The 22,270-nt window shown below is 54.4% G+C and overlaps 2 protein-coding genes across 5 annotated transcripts in view; one reads left to right on the top strand and one right to left on the bottom strand.

Annotated features, from left to right (window-relative positions):
• B3GAT1 (beta-1,3-glucuronyltransferase 1) overlaps nucleotides 1-19,150 on the top strand; it is a 30,640-nt gene extending 11,490 nt beyond the window's left edge. The window contains exons 2-8 of one of the 4 annotated variants that reach the window (XM_066365282.1): nucleotides 9,441-9,536; nucleotides 9,699-9,845; nucleotides 13,542-14,050; nucleotides 14,668-14,964; nucleotides 15,702-15,802; nucleotides 16,433-16,462; nucleotides 16,931-19,150. In XM_066365282.1, coding sequence (XP_066221379.1) covers nucleotides 9,533-9,536; nucleotides 9,699-9,845; nucleotides 13,542-14,050; nucleotides 14,668-14,964; nucleotides 15,702-15,788 — 1,044 coding nt within the window. In that variant the 5' untranslated portion in view covers nucleotides 9,441-9,532 and the 3' untranslated portion in view covers nucleotides 15,789-15,802; nucleotides 16,433-16,462; nucleotides 16,931-19,150. Of the gene's footprint in view, nucleotides 1-9,440; nucleotides 9,554-9,698; nucleotides 9,846-13,541; nucleotides 14,051-14,667; nucleotides 14,965-15,701; nucleotides 15,803-16,432; nucleotides 16,463-16,930 lie in introns of those variants that run through there. The other 3 variants (XM_066365284.1, XM_066365285.1, XM_066365283.1) reach the window with 3 other exon arrangements.
• A 1,932-nt stretch (nucleotides 19,151-21,082) lies between these two features.
• GLB1L2 (galactosidase beta 1 like 2) overlaps nucleotides 21,083-22,270 on the bottom strand; it is a 44,525-nt gene continuing 43,337 nt past the window's right edge. Inside the window, exon 20 of the mRNA XM_066365287.1 lies at nucleotides 21,083-22,161. Within this exon, the coding sequence (XP_066221384.1) occupies nucleotides 22,075-22,161 (87 nt within the window). The 3' untranslated portion in view covers nucleotides 21,083-22,074. The remainder of the gene's footprint in view (nucleotides 22,162-22,270) is intronic.

Here is a 22,270-nt window from a genome sequence, read left to right as displayed (position 1 = left end):
ACCCCCCCCACATTACAGAAAAAGTGAACTGGCCTCTGCTCATCTGTGTTCTAGGATCTGAGCTCTCATTTGAACAGAGACTCACTCACACGATTTTCCAACAGGGCTCAGAAGTAATAAACCCAGCCGAGAGTGTGCATACACATGCCCATGAACACATGTGTACTTTCTCAGACGGGGTGCTGGCTGTGAGCACACGTGTGCATGCGCATGTGAGTGAAGAAGGGAGCTCTGCCCCGTGAAGTCACTCAGAAAGAGGGTCTGTAGTTGGGTGAGTCAGCCTCGAGGAGATGTTGGAAGGGAAGTAAGTCTCAGTCACCGCCGTTAATCCTAAGTGAAACTAAGGGAGCAACCTCATTCAGCTTAGGCAGGTGCACACACACCAGCCTGATGCTCAGATCTTTCTCCAGAGCAAGGACCTTTAACAGCCAGCAGGCCCAGGTCCCCATGCGTCCCCACTCTGGGCGATGGCAGATGTCTAGCAAGAGGAGCAGCAGGGTTCAGAGGTGAAGTAAGGAACCTGGAAGGAAGGAAAGAAAGAAGGGGGGAGGTTAGCTTGTCTGGACCTTGACTCTAAACTGAGTCCTCTTCCCCTTGGGTTGGCCCCGACCCTGGCTCCGGGTAGAAATAAGGGATTACTGTACCGTCTGAATGGACCACGCAAGTCCACTTACTTCCAGCTGTCACAGGCACTGCAGGGGTGGAAGAGGCGCTGTGCTGGACTGCAGAGGTCAGAGGCTGTCATGCACGGAAGGCAGATAGGAAGCAGGAGAGGAGGCAATTAGAGCAATAGGGTGAGGCCATGGCAAAGCCTTGAATGCTGAGCTAGGTAAGTTGCAATAAGGGGGTGGGGGAGGGATGCAGAAGGTTTTGAACAAGAGAAAATTAGTGAGTGGGGTGGACTCTGAAGAAAGATAACCGTGGGAGACTATGGAAGCAAAGGTCTGACCTGGGCCAGTATCAGAGGCAGTCTTCCCAAGGCCTGGGAGCCGACCAGGCCAAAGGAGCAGAGGCCCCGTTGATGAAGGAGGAATTGAGAACAACACTGGGTTTCATGTTGGGCGCCCAGACCAATGACAGAAAGAAAGAAGCCTTCTGGGGAGAAAGATGACGGTTGGACCTCCTCATGTTGAATTTAAGATCACAGTGGAATATGCCAGGCGATAAACCAGACATGCTGCTCCACACTGGGCAGGGAGGAACTAAGGCCAAGAGAAGTCAAGCGGCCGCACACCGAAAAGAGCCACCATTAGTCCATGACATAGGGAGGTGTCCTTTCTAAGTATCCCAGTCACTCTTCCTCACCACCTCTTCTTCTGGAGGTGAAATGAGACTTTCAGGGTCTGCAGCTTCCATCTGACCTTCTAGCAGCTGTAAGTCCAGCTGGAGGGGCTTAGAGGGAATAAGGCCACCAGGCTCCCTCCAGGCCCCCTCCAGGTTAGGAATTCCAATAGCTTCTGTTTATTGGCATCAGTAATGTGCCAGATAGTTTATTCTGATTTTTTTCTAATCGCTCTAAAGGCCTAAAGAGAAAGCACTATTTCTATTCCCATTTTACAGATGGGCAAACCAAGGCTCAGTGAGGTTACTTTGCCCAGGTCACACAGCAGAGGAAGAGAGGCTCCAGAACGGTGCCCAGGGCTGTCTGACTTCAGGGCCCAGATCTCTCCGTGTGCCACTCTTTCGGACAGAGCAGAGCAAAAGAAGACGGGAGGAATGTGACAAAAGGCTGTGGCTGTGGTCAGGTTCTGCTGTTGACCTCAGCAGCTGTGGGGGCCAGACAGGAGCTGAGAGCCAGGAGGTGACCTGGCCTTGTTGTGGTGGACAGACTCTAAGATGTCCCACAGTCCCTGACTCCTGCTGCCCACGCCTTTGTGTGAGGGCATCCCGCTCGGTGTGGATGGCACCTGTGCCTAGACCCTCACCAACAGAATGTGGCGGAGGTGACGGGCTGTCACTCCTGCCATTACGTTATGTTAGGTAGGACTCTCTCTCCTTAGCAGACTTACTCCAGATTCCCCCCTTGCTGGCTTGATGCAGTAAGTGGCCACATTGGAGAAACCCGCATGGCAAGGACCTGCAGGTAGCCTCTAGGAGCTCAGGGCAGCCAACAGTCAGCAGGGAGTGTGGCCCTCTGTCCCATGACCACCAGGTAGTGAGCTCCGCCAAACCCTGAGCAAGCATGGAAGCAGGCTCTCCCCCAGCCAGCCCTCTGGAGGACAGCGCGCAGCAGTACTTTGCAGCCTGTGGGGCCCTGAGCAGAGGCCCCTGCTAAGCGTACCTGGGCTCCTGACCCTCCGAAACAGGAGATAATAGATGCATGTCTTTCTAAGCTGTCAAGGCAATAGTAACTTGTTAGGCAGCAGTAGAAAACTAATGCACTTGTTTTGGGAGCAGTGACTTTCTTTTTTATTTTTATTTTTTCTTTCAAAAAGCTGTTATAGCCACTAGAATGGACCTGGGGCAAGGATGAAAATATAGCAAGGAAAAAAGGAAGATGTGGCAGAGGTGACACTTTCCAAGACCAAACGTCTCCCCTGACCTGGTCCAACCCAAATGCCACCTGGGTTGCAAGGGTCTCTGCAGGGACTGCTCCCCAACCCCACAAACTCCAGAGCTAGTCCTGACCGTCTCTAAGTGGCCATGTACTGCTCTCTGTCAGTCTGATTGGGACTGTCCACTGTCCTGTGGGTGGTCATTATGTTCCTGATAGACACCTTCCCTCAGGCTGTCCTGCATGGCCACCCCACCAGACCCACTGCGTGGTAGCTCTCGTAGGGGAAGCTCCACGAGCCTGGCCGACCGTTGTCTGACTGCAGTTCTTTACCGGGTCTGTGTCCTCCAGCTAGCTGTCTCCACTGCACCCTACTCGGTCCCCACTTTTGAGGAGCTAGGCCACCTGTGTGCTCAGGCCCCAGCCTAGAGCTGCACATGATGCCCCACAAGCAAAGCACCCGATTTCTGCTCTAAGGGCCTCCTCCATGGAGGCTTGTGGTGAACGGACACCCTTCGGCCTGGAGACTGTGAGCTACGTGATTCGGAGAACTTCAGTAAGCTCCGCTGGGGCCAGTATGTCATTCTGTTCCAGTTCCTGCAGCGAACCAGAATGGACGTTCACTCGCACAGTTCCACATGGAACCAAACCCCCATTCTCCTTCTCTACTGCACCAGAATCTAAATCTAATCCAAGGGCTGTATCTGAAAATAACAAAAAAGAAAGAAAGAAAAAACAAAGGAACTACCTAAAACAAACAAACAATGAATTGCATTTTCTGACACTGTTGGGCTGGAAGAAAACCAAAGCATAAATATATGCTTTGCACCAGGCCTGAACTAAACGAGCGCTTCCTCTGCCCAAGCCCTTGGCCTGGTGTCCCCGGTTAGAAGGGAACAAGATGGGGCTCGGTCTGTAATGCACCCTGCCGCCACCCTTCCTATCAGCAGTATTGAGGAGTGAGGGCCAAGAGGCAGGACACGGACCTCCCAGGGCCTGGGCCCTCCCCTCCTCGTCAGTGCTACGAAAGCCAGGGGGCCCCTTCCTGGAGCACCCTGCCTGAGCTCCAGCTGTCAGGGCAGAGTCAGGGCCCCGCAAGCTCAGGGAGCTCTGGCCCCAAGCAGCTGGCCTGGAAGACCAGAAGCACGTGCTGGATCTGCAGTGGGGGAGGCAGCGGAGATGGGGTTGCACCAGCTCTGAGTCCGGAGGCCTGGGCTCGAGCCGCTCTGGCAGCTCCAGGACCCTGAGCTGATCACACGGCCCTGCTGAGCCTCAGTTTCCTCATATGTGATCTCCCTGCCTGCCCCACAGGGCTGTTGTGAAGATCAAAAAACCAGGCTTTATGAAAAAAAATAAATCCTGCTGGCCCAGCACAGGGATGTTACTGAGAAAGCTTGCAATTCTGACTAAATGTCCCCTGAGGACCTCGCTTCACTTCTTTGAGTGGAATGCGTTATTGGGCCTCTGTCCCCCACTCTCCCTGCCCTCCAGGTGGTGGGGGCAGGGGAGAGGAAGAGGAACAGGGGGCCTGGGATGGTGAGTGGGGAGAGGCCATGCCTGTGCCCACACCCCCAGTGGGGACTGGTGGCCGGAAGCCAGGGCCAGCTGGGGGTAGAGTAGGCGGTGGCCAGGGTTGCACGAGGACAGGGCTGCGTTGATGAAGGATGGACTGACTGGGCCGGGAGCTGATAGCCCTGGCACGGGGCTTTTCCTGAGCAGAGGCAGAAAAATCAATACTGATCCCTTGATCCATTTAGGGGGTCCTGGGACAAATCCGTGCCTTTTGATGGGGAAACTGTCTGGAGCTGGAACCGGAGCTTTGACTAGCATCATCCCCCATCTTCCTGTTTAAATTTCCCCTCCTGCCTCCTGTCGCCACATCCCTGCTCTCATACCCAGAAGGCCGGTACCTTCCCCAGTGCCCCCGTCCTCACTCCTCCAGGGCCTGACCAGCGGAGCAGTGGAACTGGTTTTGCTCCCCCAGGAGGAGGCTCCATCACCTGTCTCATCCACTCCTGAGGGACTCAGGCTCTCAGATGATGGAGACCGGCTTTTCCTCCATCACACGTACAGCAAATGTTCTCCTTGACCCCCTGCTCTACTTTGCACACTGACCGTTCTCCATTTCATCCGCCAAGCACTCCAACAGGTATTCGTGCAAGTGTGCTCTGGCTGTCCCCTCCCCGCCGGTAGCCGGCTCCTACTCACGCCAGTTGAGTCACATGCTGGCCTAGGGTCCGTGGGTCCGTAATGTTTGTTCCCAACCTGTTATCAGAGGTCGTGCCTGTGATTGCCCATGGCAGAATATTATATAAACCATGAAACATGGCCTGGAAAGAAAGAAATGTGTTGTTTCTAATGAAAATTTAAGTTGAAGACTCTCAAAAGACTCCATAAGGTAGGTCTGGGAGAAAAGAAAAAAAAAGTTCTTCACATTATGTAAAGATTGGTAGAAAAAATAAAAAATTCTAAGGGATACTGCACGCAGATCACACACCAAGTGTCCTTCAGGTTTGGCTCACTGTAAAAACATCGACGTGGAGGCCACCGGGGTGCACTACTGCAGCGACCACGCCGGAACGCCAGCAGGGCTCCCCAGGGGACTGTCAGCGCAAGAAAAGCCGACACCCTGCCCCGAGAAAGTGGAAGTACTGCAAGCTAGCCGGCGATGATGGTTTGGATTTGGGGGGAAATGACCTCGTATAGGGCAATAAGGAGAAAGCATCATCTTCTGAACCTCTGCTTCTTTAAAGGTTGCTTAAGCTGAAAGCATGCATCACGTGTACATAACATTTTGAAGGATTCTTCACTTAAACAGACTCCGTTGGCTAACAAGCTAACTGCTCTTCCTGGTCTTAGTGACACGGCTTTACGATCTATCAGAGACAGGTGTCTTGGATGGTGTCTAGGCTTGTGTGTGACTGACCTTCATCACACTCAACACACATGCGCACACACACACTCAATCTCTGCAGCGTTAGTGCTCTTCACCCCTCGGCCTGCGCTGAGTGAGCTTCTCCCTCCCTCTGGGCTCCCTCGCCCAGACTGCTGCATTGCCCATAGAATCTGCCTGCCCACTGTGGGTGCTGAATTATTATTTGTTGAATGTCCTCTTCAAGAACTAGGGGCATTCATTGTGAGGTGTCCATTTGAACACCTGCAGACTCAGTAGAAAGCCTCTCCATGCATTTGGAATAGCCCAGCCTCGAAGCCAACCTCATACCCCAGACATCTCCTAGTTCTCCTGCACAGCTCGTGATACCTTAAAACCCTTGGGCTCCTAAAAATAGATCTTTCCAGATGTGGCCAATCTCCCTGGGTAATTGACCCTCAAATTATGACTGAGTTTTATAGAAAGCTGTTATTTGGCCTCTTGCCTTGACTTTGCCTTAGAATGACCACCTGACCTCCATTTTTCTCACATAGAACATTTCTTTATCCTCACAGAGCTTTAACTATTGCTAAAATGGCAAACTGAACATTTATTTGAACTTTTCCAGTCCAGCCTCCATATTTTAAAGATGAAAAGTATAGACCGAGGCAGGCAAGCAGGGGTCCTCATGCTCCAGTGGGAGCTGACCAGAACACTGTCCAGGCCACTTCTTCCCCACCTTCCTACCACTGCCTCCCAGCACTCTGCTTCTGTGGCCAAGTGACCATCCCACTCTCGTCCACATGATCTACCCACAGTATAGCCTTCTACTGTGTCCAGTGGAGGCTTCTGAGAGCACTCAGGCTTTGGGGAAATGCCTCCTCACATCTGCACTTGTTGAAGACAAATGACAGTTGAGGCTGGTCACAGACGTGAGTGACCACAGTAGACCCTGGGTCCCCACACTCACTCAGGCCTGCATGGTTTGCTTCCACTGCCCCTGGCTGACTCCTCCAAACATCTCATTCTCCTGCCCTGGCCCCTCTCCTGGCTTCTGGGTGAGGCCAAGCCCCTCCTCTGTCTGGGTGTTGGTTCTTCTGCCTGCTCCCACCAGAGGCCCGGCACATTTCCAGGGTCTATGGTGGACGCAGCTTGCAGGCCTGAGCCTATGACCACAGACAAGCTGCCACCCTTCCCCCAAGGCCCAGGCAGAAGAAGAAGACTGTGGTGGGCTAGGCATCCCTGAAGCCTCATCTCAGACTTGGACCTCCAATCTGAGGTTGGGGTAGGTACAGCCTCCCCCCTGCCCCAGGCCTCCCCACAGGTCCCCTGCCCCAGGCTCCCCGGCCCCAGGCACACCCTGCCACCAATCATATCCTCCCCAGGCCCCCCCCAGCCTCAGGACCACTACAGCCCTAGCCTCCCCCGAGCCCCGCCTGCTCCCAGACCCAGGCCCCATTTCCCACAGACCCGCCCCTGCTGGCCAGCTGGCTTTCTCTAAGACTGGGGGCTCTTGTCCTGCTTTATAACCGCCTGGTAATTAGCTCCACGGTTTTGCTACTATGCTTATAATAGCCTCCATTAAAGTTATGGGATTTTCAACTGTAATGACTTCCAGAGTAATTAATGCACAACTGGGTTTATTGCTAAGTTTATTTTTAGAGTTTTTCTCCCTCATCCTCGCTCCCTTTCCTTTCATAGATGTCTTGGCCGAAAAGACAAAATAGGACAGAACTGTCTCCCCACGGCCACCTCGCAGCCTTGTCCCCATCTTTCCTGCTCCCATCTCCAGGAAGGTGCTGGGACAGCAGTAAAGGTGGCTTTTGTGAAGGAAGGTGGCACTATGCCATGGCCTGTGTGTGTCCCTGTGCTCGCCCCATGCCTGACCAGGTTCCCCCGGAGCCTGGAACCTCCTTTCCCATGCACCTGTTTGCAGCACAGGACCAGAGCGCCTGGCTTCATGTCGAGCTCCACCATGTCCTGGCTGCGACCTTGGGCAAGCCACTCATCCTCGCTGGCCTCCTCAGTTCCACATGACACGGCAATAAGAACAGCATGAGCTCCCCCCGCCACCACCACCACCAGGGTTGTTGTGATACTGACCATGAACCGTGGAGTGGCATCTTTGAACACCATGAGTGCTACCTAACAGCTATTATTACTAACCACAGCCTGGCAGACAAGCGGGGGGCTGAGCAGGCGTGAGAGGTGGAGGGGCGGAGTACAGAGGCTGCCCAGGGAAAGAGCGAAGCAGCCGAGTGAGCACACGACAAGCTAGACAAGCCCACCGGAGCGCTCAGAGCACACCTGGCCCTTGGCTTCTCACCCAGAACTCAGAGCCCTCCCCGAGATGAAGGGCGTTTGGAAAAGCTCCAGGAGAAGCCAGAGGAAATCTCCCAGCCGGGCCTTATAGAAGCTCCCCTGTCTTCCATCCAACGTGGCCAAGATCAGCCAGCCAAACTGAGGCTTTGGTCAGCCCTTTGCAGCCCGTTGGTGGTCCAGAAGTGGGGGTATGAGACTAGGGCTAGAGGTGTGGCGTAAGGTCACTCTGCTTCATCACACTCAGCACGGGAGACCCAGACAGGTATCTGGGGTGGGACATTGGCCTCTGTCACCTACTGAGGCCATGGAAAAACTTTGTAGGAGACATAGCACACATACCCCAGGATTATTCTCCCCATTCTGCATGCCCATTGTTAGTCTTTGCCTGTAACCTTGAGCCCCAGTGGGTCTTCCATCTCCTTGAGGAAATGAGGGGCAGCCTGTCTACATCTGCCCACCAGGAGACTGCAAGGCAGAGCAGGCCTGCTGGCAGGGCAGCAGCAAGGGTTTGGGGGCATGCTGGAGATCACTTCTATTGACATCTACAAAAAGTCTTGTCCCCCAAACATCTCATTTGTCTTCAAAGGCTCACCCTAATGCCAACCCCTTTATCTGGGTTATGAAAAAACCATCTGGGCGCAAACACGTGAACAGCACACAGAGACCACTGTTTTCCTGGAAGACAGCACCTGGTTCTTCCACAAAATGTCAGAACCGTTTGGAGCAAGGACCCCACCAGGAAAGGAACCCAGTTTCCAAATGCAGGGGACAAAAACACTCCTCATCCACACTCTCGGCTCTGCCGGGGGTGGGGGGGAACACAGGCTACCTGGGGCTGGTGCAGGCAGCTGGCCTCGGGGGTTGTCCCTGTCATGCTGGCATGCATCCTGAGTGGCACTCAGCACAGAAGTAGGAGGAAGAAGGAGAGTAAGATGCAATAATTGCCACGGTGGTCACAGAGCTCTGTGCCCACCCTCCTTGTCACACGAGAGAGCAGGACCCTGAGGAGGATGCTGCCAGCAGATCTGAGGCGACTGGAGCAGGCTCATCTCTCACAGGGGCCGCCGCTCTTGTGAGCACTGCCTCCCAGGATGTGGCTGTCCCTATGGCAACCATTCCTTCTCTCTGGTACTGAGCCCCAGCACCAGTGCTCTGTCCTGTCCACAGTGGGTGTCCACAGGAACTTCTGTTGACATTGACCAAGAGCCTGTCCCCCAAACTTCTTGTTTGTCCTCAAAGGCTCATCCCAATGCCAACCCCTTTATCTGGGTATAAAAAAAAAATCTGGGCCCAATCACGTGGACAACACGATCTTGAGCACTCAGTAGGTACAATTCAGGCACCACCCTAAGGGTTTTATGGGGGCTGACTTATTTAATTCTCAGAACCACCTTGTAAGGAGGTACTGATAGTACCCTATTTCACAGATGAGAAAACTGAGGCACAGAGTTGCTGTAACTTGGCAATGGAAGTACTGCCTGTTGGTGGCAGAGTTGGTGTTTAAACCAAGGCAGGTGTATCTGAAGTCTGTGCCCTTAATTTCTGCATCCTGCTGAGCACACAGGGTGGACAGTGCCATGTCCCCATTTTGTAGGGAACAGAGGCTCAGTCACCCAGGCAGGCAGGCAGAAGAGGTCCTCAGGGCAATGGCAGTCTGGGCTCCATTGTGAAAACCCAGAGGCTGGCCTGGCCCTTCTGGATGCCCATCCCCCACCCAGGTCTCTGGCCATCCTCTTCTGCTCTCTCTTGCAGGTGTGCATGTCACAGGGTTCCTGAATGCGCCCCTGAACAGCCACCCCTTCTCAGTCTCTGGTCGGTCTGGACTCCGCAAACCTGCTTCCGCAATGGGTGGGTTGTGAGCGCTGGTAAGACCTGCTAGCCAACATGCGGCTTCTTTGCTATGCCTGTGTCTGGCCTGTCCGGCCCATTCCTGTTCTTTTCTCCCCTGTGCTCACCACTGTGCTGCTACCACCCCCGGTGCTGTCCCTCTCCTGACTTGCCGCTGCCCAGGTAACGAGGAGCTGTGGGCCCAGCCAGCCTTGGAGATGCCGAAGAGACGGGACATCCTTGCAATTGTCCTCATCGTGCTGCCCTGGACGCTGCTTGTCACCGTGTGGCACCAGAGTACCATCGCGCCTTTGCTCACGGCACACAAGGGTGAGCCCCCACCCCAGCCCCTGCCCTGGCTCGGCCAGGTGCCAGTAACAAGAGTGAGCACAGCCAGTGCTGGTGGAGTTCTGATGTTCATTACCAGGCAGCTGGGAGGAGCCATAGGATGACCCAGGCCATTAACTTGACCCTTGTAGGGATCTTGTCCCCTCTGAGAATCTGATGAATGCTACCATGCAGGCATGCACGCATGCACACATGCATTGAGACATAAATGCACCAATTCCATGTCCAATCCCAGGACTGCAAGGGCTGGGAGCACGCAGCAGCAGTGGGGAGGGGTGGGTGAAGAGGGTCCTTGGTCTGTATTGTGTTTTAAAACCTTTCAAGGAGAGTATATCATTCGCCCCTCTCTTCCTGGTTAGGCAGCCCTGATCTAGTTCAACCAGGTGAACACAGGCCTCATCCCTTCCTCCTCCCCTTTGCACTCACAGACTCAATATTCTGGGGCAGCAATTCTCTCACTGAAAGGTGCTCAGTGTGACACAAGAAGCATGACAAAACATGAAGGCACCCTGGCCCATCTCAGCAAGAGATGACGAGGGCCCAGGGTAGAGCTTGGGAATCCATATGTATCCATTACCCCAAGGGGCTGGGATGCAGCGTAGCCAAGAATCACAGTCTGAGGTCGGCTGCTCCATGCAGTTACGCATCTGGTCCTCAGTGCCAGCAGTTCCCAAAGCTTCCATGGGGAAGGACCACGCTACACATCACTAACTTCCCACTGCCAAATGCTGAGCCCTTAGGGCCTGTGCGCCCAAGAGTTATCCTCTCCTCCCAACTCCAACCTTTCTCTTTGGCGCTTGCCGCTTTAGAACTGCTGCTCTTGTACAACCGCATCATCGCAGAGGGGTTAAAACTACCACATAAAAAGTGACACGATAGCACGTGGCAGAGCCCTAAGGTCAGAGATGTCAGGCTGTTTTGCTAAGCACGGATATTGCTGCCTGAGGAGGAGGGCTGCCATCCTATTTCCCCAGAGCAGGCCAAAAGGGAGTGAATGAAAGCCACAGTGAAATACAGTCCCAGTCCCAGGAAAGCCTTTATGACTCAAAGGTTGCAGGAACCGTAAAGCCAGCAGGAAGGGCTGAGCTCAGGCTATGGCTAAACCTAAAGCATGGAGGACGTTCCCAGGGCACAGATCCACCTGTTTGGGAGGATTTGAGTGGCAAAAAAATGGAGGAAATGGCTCTAAATCTCCTGCCCAGGTCTCTGTTTTCAAAACCTTACTGACTGCAGGATAAATCAATCCTTATAGCCTGCCCATGTGGTAGCACAGTGGATAGAGTGTCGAACTGGGACACGGAGGACCCAGGTTCAAGACCCTGAGGTTGCCAGCTTGAGCGTGGGTTCATCTGATTTGAGCAAAAGCTCACCATCTTGGACCCAAGGTCGCTGGCTTGAGCATGAGTTCACTTAGTCTGCTGTAGGTCGAGGCACATATGAGAAAGCAATCAATGAAAAACTAAAGTGCCGCAACGAAAAAAATTGATGGTTCTCATCTCTTTCCCTGTCTGTCTATCCCTATCTGTCCCTTTCTCTGACTCTCTCTCTGTCTCTGTCAAAAAAAAAGAAAGAAAGAAATGTTCCTTAAGCTTGTTTGTTCTCTTTTCACAGTTTGACCCAAAACTCCTCCAAAAAGTAACCATTGAGCAACTGCACATGTGCTAGTCTTTCACCCCTGCCCTCACACACCTGTGACATCGTGTCCACAGCCCACAGAGGGGGCTCCCAGCTTTTGCTGTGTGCCTTGTTGCTCCATTAGCTTGTGCAGATTTCCTAGGAGCCTGGAGCAGGTCTCCCGGGTTCATTGTTATGTCCACCGAGAGCCCAGCGTCAGACCTCTCACAAGCACCCCGCATACCCCATGTGCTAACAGAAACGGTGGAAAAGAGGGGAAGCGACAGATGGCTGATTCACAGCATCCTCCCCGGGACCCCACTGCAGCCCTTCCAGGTGGTTTTCAGCACATCCCTTCCAGAGTTGAATGAAACCATGAGGAAGTGGGGCTGGCTACTGTCCTCCTCTGCACAAGGAAATGACAGTACCTGCCTCGCAGTGTTCTGAAACCTTCCCTAAGCCAGATTGTAACTCAATAAAGTCAGTACTACGATTAGCTCCCTTCTACACTTGCACAAATTGAGAAATCAGAAGCTGAGTGACAGAATAGGGCAGCGTGTTAGCCCAAGCATGAGGATTCTCAGGTCTGTCCTCTGACCACCATCACCTCCTCCTGAGACGGCAGGAGAGAGGGAAGGGCCACACAGGTATTTACACAGAAAGGTATAACGTGGAGAGAGGGGGCTCATTAAACACATGACCACCAATGACCCTGATTTCTCCTCTTGACGGACTACTAGCTTCACTTGAGGGGAAAGTGTCCAGGAGGTACGGAAAAGCTTGGTCATTGGAGAGATCCCAACTGGAGCAGGTTGCCACCCTGAAGGGCTGGCTTCCCCCGCCTGGGAGTATGTCACCTGAGACCAGGCCTCTGCACGTTTTCACACAGTGTCCTTGGGAAGATATGGGAAAACATTAGCTGGATGCTGGGACAATGAGGGTCAGGAGAGAGATAATCTAATGAGTATTTCCAAAAAGTGAAGATGAAGAGATTGGCATGAAACGAGCAGAAGAGCTGAAGCAGGCCTCCACCCATCCCTTTGGGTATGCCAAAATGTAGGAACAGCTAAAATCAGAAAGGACAGGTTCGGGACTCAAAATTATCTTGAAAACTATGGGCAAAACCCTGAAATAAAATGTTGTAGTTAAATATTAAATTCTGCACAGAGATTCAAAGGATAGATCAGTGGACCCCAACCGTTTTTGGGCCACGGACTGGTTTAATGTCAGAAAATATTTTCACAGACTGGCCTTTAGGGTGGGATGGGTAAATGTATCAGGTGACCGAGACAAGCATCAAGAGTGAGTCTTAGATGGATGTAACAGAGGGAATCTGGTCATTTTTTTTAAATAAAACATCGTTCAGACTTAAATATAAATAAAATGGAAATAATGTAAGTTATTTATTCTTTCTCTGCAGACTGGTACCAAATGGCCCATGGACCGGTACCGGTCCAAGGCCCGGGGTTGGGGACCACTGGGATAGATGACATAAGGCCAAGAGGGAAGAGACCCTATTTGACGAGAGGATTTGTGAAAAATCAGGGTGCGCTAACCTCACACTCTTCAGCGTCCACAGTGTGCTTCCACCGTGAATGTGCCACTCCTGCTGTTGGGCACTGCAGTGGCTGCGCCACAGGGTGGCAGTGCCAGGGTGCTCTGTAACCCCCACCCTGTGTGTCAGTGCAGTCAGCTCTGACCAGGTGAAGAGGGCACTTGGTGCTGAGGGTCGGACACTTTGTCATATGAAGAGGCATTTAGGAACTGCAGGTGCGGTGTTGTACTCTGGGCAGCTGCGTGCAGGTGGCTTACAGAGCTGTCAGATGGAGGAGGCAGAGGTCACCTCAGCTGTCTGGGAGTCAGAACTGGGAGAATGCGGGAGAACTGCAGGGATGCTGCCATCATGGTCTGTTCTAACAGACAGAGCCTCAGGCAGGGACTGGATGGCATTCCCGAGGAGGGGCAGAGGGCAGGTTTGTCGTGGCAGGGTGGGCAGCATCCTGCCCAGTACCCGGGGCCAGAGCCGGCTCGCGTCCCCACACCGCCTCTCTCCCAACCCCACAGATGATGGCAGTGACCCTCGGCGGGCCGCACCACCAGGCGTGGACCCCAGGGAGTACTGCATGTCGGACCGTGACATCGTGGAGGTGGTGCGCACCGAGTACGTGTACACGCGGCCTCCGCCGTGGTCCGACACGCTGCCTACCATCCATGTGGTGACGCCCACCTACAGCCGCCCGGTGCAGAAGGCAGAGCTCACACGCCTGGCCAACACGCTGCTGCACGTGCCCAACCTGCACTGGCTGGTGGTGGAGGACGCGCCCCGCCGCACGCCGCTGACCGCGCGCCTGCTGCGCGACACCGGCCTCAACTACACACACCTTCATGTGGAGACGCCCCGCAACTACAAGCTGCGAGGCGACGCCCGCGACCCACGCATCCCACGGGGCACCATGCAGCGCAACCTGGCTCTGCGCTGGCTGCGCGAGACCTTCCCCCGCAACTACAGCCAGCCGGGCGTGGTGTACTTCGCTGACGATGACAACACCTACAGTTTGGAGCTCTTTGAGGAGGTATGCACCAGGTAGAGGGCAGGGAAGGGGTGAGTGGATGCGGGGCATCTGGGTTGGGCAATGAAGACGCTCCTGCGGAGGCGGGACTCCCACGGAGGGGCCCTTTGGGTCGGGGACACACCAGGAAACCGTCAGGAGGGGTGCCAGGCCAGGGTCAGTGCAGACTGCCAGAGCCAGAGAAGGGATGGAAAGACTAGCTGGGGACCGGAGCAGCGCTCTGGTTAAAAGAGAATAAGGTGGTGTTGGAGCTGCTAGACCACAGTCCTGCCTTACAGGCATGGTCTGAAGTAGGTGTGGCCAGTTTCAGTGTCCTTGGGGCTTGTGAGTCATGGTAGTCTGGGGGAGGGGTCAGACTCCAAACTGGGAGGACAGAGCAAGGAACAGAGTGGCAGCAGGGCATGAGGGAGGAGAGATCAGCTGGTTGAGAGGCCAGGTTCCTCCCCAGGTGCCCAGCACAGGAGCTCATATGGAGACGGGCCTAGTCTGAGTCCCCTGCGGTAGCTTCACATGGCCTGTGAGCCCAGAGTTAATTGATGATTTCACCTTCCATGGGGACGGGCATCACATCGCTCCCTGTCAGCAGTCCCAGGTGTCCTGACTCTGGGTCCCCCTTGTAGATGCGCAGCACCAGGAGGGTGTCCGTGTGGCCCGTCGCCTTCGTCGGCGGCCTTCGGTACGAGGCCCCACGGGTCAACGGGGCAGGGAAGGTGGTCGGCTGGAAGACAGTGTTTGACCCCCACCGACCGTTTGCAATAGACATGGCTGGGTTTGCGGTCAACCTGCGGCTCATTCTACAGCGAAGCCAGGCCTACTTCAAGCTGCGCGGCGTGAAGGGAGGCTACCAGGAAAGCAGCCTCCTCCGAGAACTTGTCACCCTCAATGACCTGGAGCCCAAGGCAGCCAACTGTACCAAGGTAAGGCCCTCAGTAGAACCAACAGCAGTCATGCAAGCGTTTCCAAGCCTGTCCAGACACTCCCTACCTATCAGGGAGCAGGAAACAAAGGCCTCCAAACAGCTTTGCAAAGAAGAACCAGCCTAGAGCCACGCTTTCCTAGAACACCCAGCCAGGAAGGCAGTTCATCGCCTGTCAGAGAGCCACACAAAAAAAAAAAGTCAAGCAGGGAGATGGTGAGGGTGGCAGAGACCAGGATCATGTCCCCTCCCTCATTTCAAAAGAGCTGGGCTCTACAACCTCCCTACCAAACACACGTACATGTGTGCACACATGGACAAACATGCACATGCACTGTTCCTAGTTTGAACTTCTCCAGAGAGGGCCCGGGCTATCCCTTGTCTGAGCTGACGACTCCTGAACAACTTTCTCCCAGTCTAGAGAGACCCACTAAGAAATACAGGGGAGGATGAAAAGCAAGAGAAAGTCTTCGGATTTATTTCTCTACGTATTTTTCTGTAGTTGTAGACTTTCTTTTTCCAAGAGCTATTTTGAATGCGTCCTATGTACAGACAGCAAGAGTGAGGGGGTGGGTAGAAATAAAGAACAACGGGGAGAATCCTGATGGAACAAGGGCGGAATGGGAGGGGGCACGGGAAATACTTGAGGAGTGTGGGTGGGAGCAGAAGGTGGCAGGGTGAGCTCGGGGGTTGGGGGGGGGGGCTGCCCCATGTGGTGTCATGTCTCTGGACACACAGATCCTGGTCTGGCACACGCGGACAGAGAAGCCAGTGCTGGTGAACGAGGGGAAAAAAGGCTTCACTGACCCCACTGTGGAAATCTGAACCCCAGGATACAGGTACAGCAAGGACGAGGGCAACGATGCCCTGGGCAGGGGCATGCCGGGCTTGGACACAGAATAAGTTCGCCAAGACGGTTCCTCTTGGTTTTTAATTGTGGGAGGACAGGGACATGCTTGCACGAGGAGAAGAGACATGGCTGCAGTCCCCTTCCCATTGAGCTGTCTGGAAATAAACAGGAGCCAATTCCCCCTACGCAGCCGGTCCTTCTGTCACCACTCCTTGGAAGGCTCTCCTTCCAGACATCACCTGATTACTACTATGATTCTGGCCGTGACACCTGTCCCATTGCATGGCACTGCTGTGTACTCTCCCCAGGCTGTCTTGCCCTGCGGATTCCTGTTCGGTCATGCTGCTGTGACAAAGACCCTCCCTCTCTGCTTCCGCCTCACGTAACATGTCCACGTGCCTCTCCCTAGTAACAGTGTAGTGCAGTGGTGGAAGTGTGGACCCCGCAGCTGCTTCCGCTCCCAGCCTACTGCTTTTTACTGTTTGACTGTTCTTTCTCTATGTTTCCGTTTCTTCGTCTGTAAAATGGGTTGGAGGGGATATCAAGAAGAGTCTCTGTCATGTAATAAGCCCTATATAAGTGTTTCTGTTCTTTCATTCTCTAAAACCCTCTGCTGAAGTGGGCCACAGGATCTACTTACACTTTAGAGGTAAAGAAATGATGCTCAGAAAAGCTCAATGACATGAATTGTGCCAGGTGTTTGGCAAAGCCAAGAGTTTCCTCTGGGCATTTCTGTGATGTCATCCCAGAGTTGGGAGCTTGAACAACGGGACACATCTGAACTGAGCCCTGGAGTTCATTGTCCGTTTCTCTGTCACGTTTGCAAGTGCCCTGGCCACCAGGGACCCTAGGGTGTCAATTTGCCTGTTTTGTCCCCTCAACCTAACAATCATCTGGGCCCGTGCCACTGAGATCCATCAGTACAGAGCCATGTTCCCTGCCTCCTTCCCTCACCAGGCCCCTACTCACCTCCCAAAGGCACCACAGCAGACCCTGGGGATTGGGCTCTGCACAGCCAGCTCCTCAGTGAACCCTGTTGGGGACTGAGGGTTGGGTAGCTTGGCCAGACCGGCTGCTTGGTCACCTGCTTCACCCCTTGCTCCTTTCCCCTTCACAGGAGCCTCTTCTCAGACCCTGTTCCTGGCCTTCCATCCTCTCCCCATGGTTGATGCCCCCTCCGAGGCAAACTCCAAAGGAACGGCCACCACCATCGTTTCTATTCTGGGGCTTCAGAGAGAGCCCAGCCCGATGCCAGGACAAAGGACGGAGAACCTAAAGCACAGAAATCCACAATACGGTCTCTTCCATCCCGTGTGGCCAGGGCCCAGCTGCTCGCCAAGCCCCCAGCCAGCGCACCGGTGCCCAGCACTCCCACCCCACCACCAGAGCTTCCTGCATCCACAGGCCTGCAGGAACAGACGCATGGGGTTCACCCACGCCCCAGATTGATGCCCGTCTGGGAGGGGGATGAAAGACTCGGCAGTCACGTGGAGGGTGGTCCTCCCCGGCCCCCTGCTCCTGGCCAGCCAGAGAATTCTGAAGACCAGAGAGCAGGCCCTGCTGGGCATCAGGAATACCCGCCCCCTCCTCGGAGAGTTGCTCCTAAGTATACACGCCTCTGTGGCTTTCCTTCAGTTCCTGTGTCCAGAGCATAAGTCTAGCTTTGATCCCAACAGGAGGCCAGCCCTGCATGAGGGGAGCCTGGGCCTGCCAGTAGGCTCCCCTGTACCTCAGGCTGTGGTGGGAGAAGAGCCCCTGCCCCCTGGCCTGCTCCTCAAGCCTGCTCCTTGCAGCACAGAGAAGCAGGTGGGCCTTGAGCCAGCACAGGTCAGAAACTGACCTGGATTAAGACCATGTGGGCCCCTACCCCCACATTGCCACCCCCGCTGCCCACTGGGCCAGGACGGGGAGGGCAGGAGCCCTCTTCCTGAAGCCCTTGAGAACCACAGACCTCAGTGGCTCACATGAGCCAGGGGCAGGAGACTCGGAAAGAGGAGGGAGGCAGGGGCAACTCCAAGACTCCTTCCTGCCCCCGGCTCAAGGGCCAGGAGACTTTGCATTAACAGAGGGATTCATGGAAAAGGGGCAGAGATCCTTTGGACACTGAGTGGAGAGGAGACGTGAGCACACACTACTTTGGAAATCATTCTATTTTAAACACAAAATGGAAAAGAAAATCTCACTTCTCCCGAGGTGGGGGCCATGCAGAGCAAGCCTGCCTCAGGCCCAGCTGCGCCCTTTCCTCCCCAAAGAACAGTGCATACGCCAGCTGCTCCCTCCGCCACGGGGAGGAAAGCCTGTCCCATTCTGCAGGCCACGGACCTCCTGGCTTTGTGACTAGGGACAGCGCCCTCTGGTGGTTACCTCACTCATGCTCCTGAAAGTCGGAAGCACAATTTTCTTCCCCAGTGGAGGAAAAAGGAAAGGCCTGAGCCTACTGACAAGGTGTTTATTTTTTAACCGCTAACAGCACCCACTTCATTTAAACTCACAGGACCAGTCTGAGGACCACGGAGAACCCACTGATGGGTGGGTTGGGGTTGGGAGGGGGGTATGACTTAGGCCGGCAACCTAAACATTCAAACAATAGCATTGGCTGCCTATTTTGAAATGGATTGAATTTACCACAGTAGTTCATGAACCCATCTGATGTGATCCTATCCCTGAGAACCCTGAGCCACCTTGCAGGACATCTCCTAACCTCTTACATTGTCAGTGGTTGCATTGGACATCCCCCCACCTCGGAATCAAGGGGCATGGCCGGGGAGAAGGGAGGGGGTGGCACAGGGCAACCATCAGGTGCGTGAATTCAGGCCCAGACCTCCGCCGTCTCCTCACTGAAGGCAGCCCTGAATGCTCAGGTGAGCTTGACTGGTCTTAGGCCACATTCTTGGCCAAAAAAAACAAACACACACAAAAAAACCCAGGGCTCATTTTCAGGAAATTAATAATGAACAACAAAATGAGGTATTTTCTCTTTCTCTCTCTCTCATTTTTTTATTTATTTTTTTATTTTTTGGCAGATGCTAGTTGTTTTCACCCAATGCTCTGTTTTAGCTGCATGTGTATTTATTTATAATGATAACCCTGGTGGACTGCAGCGTCCATCTTTGTTGGGAATGAGTTTGTTATGAATCAGAATTGGGTCCATGACGACAATTGGTTTTCCAAACTCAGTCTGTCCCCTACGCCCCATGATGGAGGAGTGAAGCTGGGGGGCGGGGAGTCCCACACAGATGGGGGGAGGGTGCAGCCCCTGCAATGGCACCATCTGGTCTGTTTTAATTTAACTGTATTTAATTTGTTTTCAAAATTAAAAGTCAAATATGGTTTTTAACAGTCCTAATCTTCCTCATCCCTGCTTCATTTTATTCCCCTTTACGGCTTCACCCCCCATCCACCAAATACATGTCAGGGGCCTATTTCTCTAGGAGTCAGCACGGAGCAGTGAAACCCCACGCACTAGTCTGCCTGGGGGTTAGCTTCTCCTGAGAGCACATGGACGGAGAGCAGGCAAGTCTAGTATTTTAGATGGGATCTGGTCCAGGGCCAAGAATGAGGCTGGGTGGGGGAGACAGAGTGCAGCTGTGGAGTGAACCTGACCCCTACCCTGGGTGGTCAGAAAGGTCACCCTGATACGGTGACATCTGTGCAAAAGAGCAGCATGCAGACATGCCATTATCTGGGTCAGAGTATTCCAGAATAGGGAAACTTAAAAAAAAAATTATTGATTGTACAGCGAGAGGAGAGAAGGGGGAGGGGACTGAGAAGTATCAACTCATAGTTGCTTCACTTTAGTTGTTCACTGATTGCTTGTCGTATGTGCCTTGACTAGCCAAGCCCAGGGTCTCAAAGCAAAGACCTCAGGACTTCAGCACCTCAGTGTTCCAGGCTGACGCTCTATCCACTGCGCCTGCACAGGCCAGGCTAGAAGAGGGAACTTCAAAAGCCAATGTGACCACCCCTGACTGGGAAAGTAGGAAGGGGTCAGCAGTGGGAGATGGGAAGGACGTGGAAGTGGTGGGCAAAGACGATGTTGGTTGGTCCTGGGAACCAGAGTAAAGTGTTTTGGCTTCCGAGAGGGAAGCCATTGGAGAGTTAGAAGCAGAGGACAGACATGACAGAACTCGGTGTTCCTCAACTGAAAAACTGGTCTGCAGACGGGTCCGCCAGAAATTTCTTGCGGTCCATGAAAGCATTAACCACCACGATGCGGTATGAAGGTTATAGACCCAATGATCTTAAGGTGAATTCCCTTACGCTCCCAGTGATTTCTGCCTTAGCAGTCCTCCTATTGTTACCGGTCCCCAACTGTACAAAGGTTGAAACCAACTGATTTAGAGGTTGGGTTCTGAGGAGTCTTCGAGAGATGGAGAGGAGGCCACCCAGTTGGGGAGATCCAGACAAACCATGGGTAAGCCCTGAGGATGGTCACTGACAGGGGTTTTGACAGGGAAGCCACCGGTTCTCTAGCAGGTAGGAGAGTCAGGAACAGGAAGCTGTGCAGAACTTTCCAACAGAAGCCAACCAACATGCAACTTTGCAGAAACACGGTCTGGTGTCAAGCCAGGGCAGACGATACTGTCCCCGCACTGGCCATGCCCAGGTCGTCCCGGTCGCCTCCACGTCTGAGCTCTGTGCTCTCCCGTCCAGAGCAGCTCATGAACAGTTGGTACGTGTGGCCCAGATCAGGACTGTGTCCCCCCGGCTGCCCAGCCACTGTCCATGCTTTCCACTTTAATGTGCCCCACTTCCCTGCCCCCAGCGGGACCCTGGGGCCCAGCCGTGTGACCGTCTGTCCTTGACCCGGCTCGGCTCCGGGGCCCAGTGGCTGCCTACCACAGCTGCTCCCCCACCCCCGTGTGGAACCCTGCCTGAACCAAGCCAGGGATGCCAGACTGGCAGGCTGCTGCGAGCCTCGTGACAGGCTACTCCCACCGCCTCTATGGGCCCTGGTGTGGACGCTGCCCTGGGGAGGTGTCTGCTCTCTGACTTGACTATCATCGAAGATAATTAGTTCACGGCAGTAAAACCCAGATGACATTTGTGAAGGGGACTCGCTCACGGAGGCTGACTCCCACGGACAGCGCCTGGCTGTCCTGCCAACCCTCCTCCTCCACCCACCGACTGCTCTCCAGTCCGCACTGGCATTTCGGGGAGAGGGAGGTCAGGAGGGACGTGGGAAGGAGTCAGCGCCTGGCCGGGCCCTGCCTTTGCCTCCGGCTCACGGCGGCGCAGACGGGATCAGGGGGACTAGCACCAGAGAGGAGTGGATTCAACTCTATTGCTTTATTGCAAATCATGACAGCGACTATGAGCCAAACCACTGGCCCGGATCCCCAGAACGCGTGCCTCAGTTTTGGCAAGCGCCTCAGTTTTGGACAGACGAGTGCGCAGGAAGGAAGACAACTGCCTCGCCCTCCGGTGCTTGGTCACCGGAAACTGAGGGACAGACAGCGTCTGCACTCGGCCTGCAGGCCCCACAGTGACCCACCCGGGGGCACCCTCTGATAGGGTTGTGGTCTCTGCTAGGACCTACATTCCCTCCGCTTCTCACAGTAAAACTGGAAATACTCTCTACTTCAGGAAAATAAGGGGCTGAGTAAGTCTGTTTCTCTTAAGCTCGGCTGGTCTTCCTGTCAGATGCAATTAGAGTGGGAATGGAAAGAAGAAAACCTGTGTCTCTCTCAGATGGAGTTTCTTCCAGAATCCCAGAGAAGGCTCAGGGAGGGCTGTGAGGAAACCAGTCGGCTCAGCTGAGACACTCTGCCCTTCCCTGCCCTTCACAAACGGCAACAAGGCCACTACTTCAGAAACATCACGGGCCCTGCGGGGTGTGGCCAGGCCGGGTGAGGACATCTGGAGAGCACGCCTGTGGGCAGCCGTGCCCAGCTGCTCAGGCCGTCTCCTGCGGCCCAGGTGTTGCCAAGCGGAGCTCTGACTACCCTGTCTCACCCCAGACAGACAACCGTCTGTCCCCTCCCAGAAGAGCAGGGAATGGGCAAGGGGCCATCCTCAGAGCCCAGTGAAGGACCCACACCCGCCCCCCTCGCCACCCTCCCCCGCCTTCGGCTCTGTCAGGGCAGGGTCTGGGGCTGAAGCGGTGCGCAGACATGGCCCTTGGCTCCCTGAGGTTGATATGAAGGAAACTCCTTAAGGAGTGGGGGTCGGGGGAAGCACACCACGCCCCCAGTCAGCAGTGGGGAAGGGGCACTCTCCTGTCCCGTCCCCCCCTGCCCAGAACACACTGGGAGGCACTGCTCACTTCAGGTACCGATTCCGGCCCAGCTGGGGGGTTTCAGTGAACTGGATCATAGGGCCTGCCATCTTCTCCTCGAAAACAATGACCTGCGGGAGAGAAAAGCTGGGTAGGACAGCAGCTGAAGTCTGTCCTGGAGCCTTAAGGGAAGGGGTTGGGAACTGGGCCAGAAGGAACAGGGACCCACAACTCACGAGG

The sequence above is a fragment of the Saccopteryx leptura genome, chromosome 2 (genome assembly GCF_036850995.1).
Source record: "Saccopteryx leptura isolate mSacLep1 chromosome 2, mSacLep1_pri_phased_curated, whole genome shotgun sequence".
NCBI lineage: Eukaryota > Metazoa > Chordata > Mammalia > Chiroptera > Emballonuridae > Saccopteryx > Saccopteryx leptura.
This window is presented reverse-complemented; position numbering and strand designations above follow the sequence as displayed.